Genomic DNA, 7,764 nt, shown 5'->3' with positions numbered 1-7,764 from the left:
TTGTTGCTTAAATAGTGGTGACATCCAAAATATTATTTAGGGTTTTGGAGACAGCACAAGTACACTTGGTGTACACATATGTACACCCAGTGTACTTAAATATTGACCCGCCCCAAAGCTTCTTGACTTACGCCCGTCGTACAGCTTGTACGCCTAGAGTAAGGGCCTTTTATGCAAACTTTCAAAACACAAGGACTGAAAAGGAAATTACCTGAAAACAGGTGTTACATTGTGCATCCTCCAATGGCTCCGCATCCTCGAATGGCTTCTCATCCTCAGATGGTTCCTCCACATTTGTAGGTGTAGGTGGGCTAGGCATCCAGGGATCAAACTCTTCCGCTTTCGTCTGTGGCACCACCTAATCACTCTCTGGGGAAGGATGAGATACGTACTTGCAAATATCTTCCATCAATGAGCTCCTGAAGATCACGTTGCTCCGACCGCCTATATCCACTTTGATTTTTTCTAAGGGGGTATGTCGGATAAGTACCTCTAGATCATCAACCTCAAGATATGGGTAGAATACTCATTTAGTGAGCTTGGTCCTAATTCTATCTAAGGATCCTAGCTAGTTGAACTATGACACCAATCCATAAATCCTCAAGCGCTTAGCTTGCCAACTACCGTATCTAGTTTTAAGAATGCGTTGGTCAAACCATAATAAAACTTAGTGCACATTCCAGGTCTAGTTGTGGTACGACCGCAATACTTTATTAACCCTATGTAGGGTTTTCAGCTCTAAAACCTTAAGTTTACGATTTAATAGATATTTTACTATGTAGATTTTTTGAGTTCGTATATAACTCTATATCTTGTTATGTTTGGTTTAGTGTTTTTATTAATCCTATGTTTATACTTCAAGATCATCAATTAGGGATCAGCCAGATGAGAAGTGTCGAAGGCTAGGACAATTTTAGCGTAAGCTGTTCTGAAATCCAACAACCCTAGCAAGAATTCAAACCAGACACCTCTACCCTCAGTAGTCTATCCGTATGGTAATAAACAATTTTTACTTTTTATTAGGTTTAACTAGTTTAGAGTATATATCCTAGGTTATAGTCGTAGTTCCTAAGAAATTACTATTTCGCTATAACCTGAGGCTCTAATACCAACCTGTCAAACCCTGCCCAGCCGGCGGCGAAAACGCAAACAGTGCGATGTGGGGTTAATTGGATCTTGCAGTCAGATATATTGAACATTACACACAAGTATATGACAAACAATACTTTTTTTTTAAAAGTAGGTATTACATTGTTTTAGTAGACCAAACATACATCTTAAAACGAAGTAAAACATTAAACAAACAGAAACAACTTCCAACATTCTTCCATGACGACTCCCTCTTCAGACTGCCCTTTCTCTACACTCATCTCCCTGAGAATACATGTATTTTGAAAACGTCAATATGTTGTTGGTGAGTTCACATATTTTTATTTGTTTTCTTCTTTATATGATCTTTTAAAAATTCTTTTCTTTTTTGGAATAATCTCTTTTAAAACATCTTATTTTATTATTTGAGAATCCTTACCTCCTAAGTATTTTAGGGTGTTTTATTTATCCTAGGTCTATCTAAATTAGGATATCTTAACATTTTAGCTAGTTCAAGGCGTCCCTCTTGGTAGTCGCTTCCCCTAAGGTTGTTAATCGCATTAGCATGAACCCTTATAATCGACGTTGTAGACTTATAATAACCATGCACGACGTTTCATCGGGCACTGTAATACTAACTTATTAAGCCAGGATTGTAGCTAGCAATCGCTGGTGGGGGTGTCAAACCTCGTATAGATCTGTAAATATATTTTCATGTCTCTTTAAGATTAACAATTATAATCCGGGGTAGCCGAATTTAATCAAAACTGAAAGATGAATAATTTAAGTTAACTAACAGTTTAACCTTTGGTATTTTATCTTATATCTGAATCTTTTATTTTATAAAAACCCTTCATAATTATCGTTATATACCTTTAGTATACATGATAATTATTGTTTATATATCTCATGATCATCTCTCTCTCTCTCTCTCTCTCTCTCTATATATATATATATATATATATATATATATATATATATATATATATATATATATATATATATATATATATATATATATATATATCAAGGTTGTAGAAATCGGAATTAATTGTGGATTAATTGTTTTATGTGCTCCAACCAACTAGGATTAAGGATACTTGACGTAAATTAGGGATTCATCGAGTTTGGTGGGATTTATTGTCCTTGGCGGGATTAATCAGTCAACAAAAGTAAAAAAAAAATAACAATAAATAAATAAAAAGATAAAAATGACAAAAATAAAAATAAAAAAAGTAACTTTTTTTTTACTCCAAAATTTCAAAATTTTAAATATTATACAAAGCATTCATATATTTGTATTTTCAAAATTTCAAATTATAAAATTTCCTATTTTCTAATTTTAAAGTAATTGTTTTTTTTAAGATATATTAATCTTTGATTAATTTTAATATTTTATCAATAGTTTATGGTCCTCAATTAATCTCTGCCAAAGCCGACTAACCAACTCTCCGTTTGACGACATTAGCAAAAACCCAACCGATCCATGGATGCCATTTTGATGTAATTAACTTTAACTACGTACACATTGATTTTTACTTTTAACTAACTCCATAACTCCTCTAATCTGATTCAGATTTTTACGAATTTTATATCTTTGAGATCACGATGGAACAAGTATTGAGACTTCATTCCATTTATTTAGGTGTTAATAAGTTTTAGAATTGTGGTATATATGATTCTTGTTAGGGGTTTATTATATGGTATTTAACTTATTGGTTCCATACTTCAATTCATTTGAAATACTCCGAACCCCAATCAAAAACTTGTATTCCTTCTCCATTCTGTCTTTTATAATTGAAATTTTACGAATTATAATACAACTCGCCTTTTGGTGCTTTCCTGCAAGGATTTCCACCTAATCTTTTGCATTCTTGGATTGTTCTAGTTGTTCTGCTTATCATGACATTTATAGCACGAATCACTTCTCTAACTTAGTAAAGAATGTTCATTCTCATATTATTCCTTGATAAGACAACATTCAGTTACACTAGTCCTAATATATATGTTGAAGGAACTACGTACTGCCCAGTTTAAGGACCTTGTTTGTATACATCTTGTACGGATGTACCGTTTTATATATATTAATCTTGGTTGTTTCTCTCACTCGTATTCTTGATAGCTTTCAAAATGGCTTGTTTTACCACATGTGCATCAATGTCATCAACGTGTCCCTCATTCTGCAAAACCGTAACATTTATCAATATAAAAGTTGGATTGGAGAACGAGACTTACGTATAAATAATTGCAAAAATAAGCAGTTGGGGTATGCAAAGTTGTTTACAAAACAAATGGAAAGGCAAGTATGGGACATTTTTCTAATTCTGAAGAAACAGAATTTACAAAACCAATGCATGTGTCGTTTCTACCATTGACGTACATAAAAGCAATCGAATTAACATATCTGTCTCTATGTGTATAAAAATAGTGTTGAAGTCAAATTAAAGCATATATATACCAAAACACATCTAAACAAGTAATTAAAATAACTTCTTACTTCGCTTATGGCTTGGAGATGGAACTTATTGGAAGAAGACACAGCAGCATCACAGACGTCAAGTCCAAGCTCCTCAAAGGCTTCAAGGATTGAGACAAGTAGACCAGGGCAATCCTCTTCAGAATAGACATTAATTCGAAAACCTTTATCTAGGGTTTCTACTCTGACTTGCTAAAATTTGGAAAGAAAAAATATATTTTAGATACAGTATCAACGCAACGTGAAGTATTACATCATGTTTTGGAAATGAAACAAGAGTTTACCATAGGTAATGTACTATATTCGCTCGAACTTGTGATATCTTCATTAAGTCTTTCTACCTTCTTCTTCAGTTCCTCGATATACTTTGATGCATCTACAATAATTGATGTTTTGTGAACCTGCAAGTCATGATAAAACCAAGCATCATATAAATCTGATTTATTATCAACAGTTAATTACCTTTTGTTGAACAGTATCAGAACATCTACATCAAAGGATAATCATGTAAAAAGGTACACATAAGTAGCATGCGTTCAGAAGTGGTGCACTATGAGGGTAAGCAAGAAAATCGGAAAATCTATGTACATCAATATGTTTTCTTGTGAGCGGGGTCTCACTAAACAATCAAAATATTAGAGCCAAATAATTCGACTCCGATAAATTTCTATATGTGCAACATCTAAACTAAGAAGTTTACAGCATTTGAATGGGAAAGCGAACGAAGTTGTTTTATCTTCTGATATAAAGCTGATCTTTCCTCCTCCTTAGAACCCATTGTTGTCTAATCTCGAAGAGCTAGCAAACTTTCATATGGGATCTTTCATAAGGAATGAGAGATATAAAGACGAAGAAGATGGCTTAAAACATATAGTTGTGGGCTTCGCATGAGTACCAAAAAAGCTCTTATAATCATCATATAGAATAACACATAAACAATAAAATATGTTTGTACAATTACGGAAGCACCCTTCTACCGGGATTTACAGTCGAGCTGAGCTATTTAAAGTAAAGTAAAAATATAAAACGCGGAAAGATGACAAATTTTTCGGAAACTGTATGCTTGTTCACTATGTGATCACAATTTCATGGGATTATAACCAGTATTCTATTAAGACTTAAACAGTACTTCTCGCAAAAGCTGGATGTGTATTAACCTTAACGCAAACATATGTTCTGACAGCATTCACAAGATCAATAGTGTACCAGATAAAGTCATACCCAATTTCAGTCAAAAAAAAAATTTTATTGAATAAACTCTAATTAACACAAGTACTTCAATTACTCAAAATGTGGCCGGTAATTTTATTACTATTAATGAATAAATATGACATTCTAAACCTTTGGTGCATCGACAATATTGTGGTGCTAGTTATCTCGCATTTGCAGTGATACTTTATTAGATGGTGTTAAAAGGCATAATATTTCTTTTTTGCAGGTATTTAGTAGATGTAAAAAGGTGAAGTCCTAATTACAAGAGTTGGGTTAAGATTGCTACCAAACAATTTTATCCAAGTATCTTGGAATTACCGATTAACATATCTTAATTGTTATATATACCAGGGACAAGGCACACGAAATGTTTTATATATATATATATATATATATATATATATATATATATATATATATATATATATATATATATATATATATATATATATATATATATAGAGAGAGAGAGAGAGAGAGAGAGAGAGAGAGAGAGAGAGAGAGAGGTAAGTTCCGTTGAGATTAAAAATAAAATAGAAATCTTGACATTCAACCTAAGCCACATATTTCACGTCTGCTGCTCTAACCCTCTGTCGTATCCGGCGCAGCAGACCTACTATAATCATAAATGTTTATATAGCGTCGTCTGCTCCTTTCTCCTCCGCCACCATCCCCACCACCACTACCACCACCTCTGACACCAACTAATCTCACTACTGTCACCTCCGTCACTTATACTACCGTCATCTCTGTCACCACCACATTTAATGCCACCAACTGTCATAATAATATATGATTATTCAATCTGTGAATAGACATATATGTATAATCATTTATGATTATGCATACACCGCTGATGTCGATACAGCGGAGAGTTAAAACGGCAAATGATTATATATACGGTTAGGTTCATTTGAGACGGATCTAATTTTGTAATACCGTGAGACCACTTTTTTCTAGTTAAATATTCTAACATTCTGTAATTCAAAAAAATATAATATATATGTAATATTTTGATATTCTAAAACATCATTTCTAACACATTTTACATTGAAATATATTCTAAAAGCATATAATGTTAGAATAATATACATATTTTATTTTTACAATAACTAGAATATTAGAATATTTTAATAGAGAAAATTGGTATCACCGTCTCACAAAATTATATCCGTCTCAAATTAACTATTATATATATATATATATATATATATATATATATATATATATATATATATATTCAAATTCACCATATACTGTAATATTCGTAATATTCAGTTTGTTTTACACCTTGTCACCGGATCAATATGAATTTGTTTCAAAAGTTATATAATGTAAAGTTTAATGGATATGACTCAGCTTGTGGATTATCATAATATTCAGATTAAGACAATCTGCTTTTGGGTATGGCCCAAAATACGACAGGAGGAACAAATTCAGATGTGCTAGGCACGTTCAGTAATACTAATGCAGTGTGATTGATCACCAGTTTGATGGTAACCCATTTAGTGATCGAATTTTTTCCAACTTACCGATCTTTTGCCACAGGAGACTAAGGGGACAAAAAATGACAGTGACTATAAGGAAAGACAAGGGGAGTGATGGTTCAGTCTATCGAATACCCCCGTGAGATAGTTTTGGATGCATTAACAGCTAATGCTAGCAACGGAAACACATACTTACAACACAATTTTGTTTGACATCTGACAAAAATTCTCTCTTCTCTCTTCTTTCTATGTGTCGCTGTCTGATGTCCCCACACCACCATCACGAGACACATCACAATCACCCCTATCTGTCAATTTTGTTTACCTTGGTTATTCTTTTTCCGTTGGTTGATATCTTGATCATGATTGTACCATCTAGTGCATGTTTTTCCCATATATAGATGCATGGAATTCGTAGACGATGGCATTAAAACTAAGGATTTATAGCCGAATCTGTAAAGTTTAATAAATTTTCACCATCATATTTTCAACACAATTGTAAGTTAAAAATAAATGATACAGTTGCTAAAAATATAATATTTAAAAATACATTAATTAAAAATTAATAAACCTAGAACATTCGATACCTAGAAATACATTAATTAAAAAGTTATATTTTAATTTACCCTGAGCTTTTTACAAAGTTTACTCAAAATCTATCGCCCCTCTTCCTTCATTCACTACATGAAATAGAAGTACAACCAGGGACAATGTCGCCAGTAAAAGCCCAACTTGTCGTTGTTACTAGTATTCCCGGCAGCATCTTGCCACTGTTACGTTGTTGCTAATAATCCGTCGCTAAAACTCTTTTATCGCCGATAATACCCGTCGCCGTTAATACACTTCACTGGTACTACTCCAAGTCACCGGTAATGCCGACCACTGGTAGTACTGTATGTTGCCCGGTAAAACGTTTTTTTTTTTCTTTTTAATATTTCTCTTAATCTCTAATCTATAAAAACAATATTTAAATCTATAAAAACCAATATTAAAATTGCATAATTGTAGAATCCACATTGTCGTATAAAATACTTAAAACAATTCATAAAATTAAAGTCGTTCCAAACGTACAGCATTAATAAAATATAAAATTAAACATAAACTAGCTTGTCATCATTGCCATCTCGGCCGTATTTGGGCCCATCGTTTTGCTCATCATTGCCATCTCGGCCGTATTTGGGCCCATCGTTTTGCTCATCATCACACCCGATATCCTCACCATCTCCACCCCCACCTTTTTTACATCGATCAAAACCATTTAAAAAGTTTCTTATTATATGTCAGGTTTTTTTAATAATAGCATCCACCAGATTGACCGTCTACAAAATTGTCACACCCCCAATCCAAAACGGCGGAGACGTTCGAGGGCGGATGACTTCATGTAGTATCGAAACAATTGAATACATAGTAAAGAAAGTAAACACAACCATCATATATATAATTTAAAAGTTACATTGTTAGATGATACTTGTTTCAAAAACAAATTACAATATGATGACA

General features: G+C 32.9%; 1 protein-coding gene across 1 annotated transcript; it reads right to left on the bottom strand.

Annotated features, from left to right (window-relative positions):
- Positions 1–3,023: 3,023 nt before the first annotated feature.
- LOC111887985 (uncharacterized) lies at positions 3,024–4,458 on the bottom strand. The gene is made up of 4 exons (XM_023884114.3): positions 4,266–4,458; positions 3,850–3,966; positions 3,587–3,757; positions 3,024–3,269 (listed from the first exon to the last, which is right to left on the bottom strand). Exons 1-4 carry the CDS (start codon positions 4,341–4,343, stop codon positions 3,174–3,176), a joined length of 462 nt encoding a protein of 153 aa, XP_023739882.1. The 5' UTR covers positions 4,344–4,458; the 3' UTR covers positions 3,024–3,173.
- Between the last annotated feature and the right edge of the window lie 3,306 nt (positions 4,459–7,764).

This window comes from Lactuca sativa, chromosome 5, assembly GCF_002870075.4.
Source record: "Lactuca sativa cultivar Salinas chromosome 5, Lsat_Salinas_v11, whole genome shotgun sequence".
Lineage (NCBI taxonomy): Eukaryota > Viridiplantae > Streptophyta > Magnoliopsida > Asterales > Asteraceae > Lactuca > Lactuca sativa.
Note: the sequence above shows the minus strand (reverse complement) of the source record. Positions and strands in the feature narration are given on the sequence as shown.

Bases quoted from the DNA above. Each gene is read 5' to 3' on its own strand.
- LOC111887985 (XM_023884114.3), bottom strand. From the start codon at position 4,343: ATGGGTTCTAAGGAGGAGGAAAGATCAGCTTTATATCAGAAGATAAAA. The intron at 3,967-4,265 runs GTAAACTTCTTA...CATGACTTGCAG, and splicing joins CGCTTTCCCATTCAAATGCT to GTTCACAAAACATCAATTAT. The intron at 3,758-3,849 runs GTAAACTCTTGT...TCCAAATTTTAG, and splicing joins AATATAGTACATTACCTATG to CAAGTCAGAGTAGAAACCCT.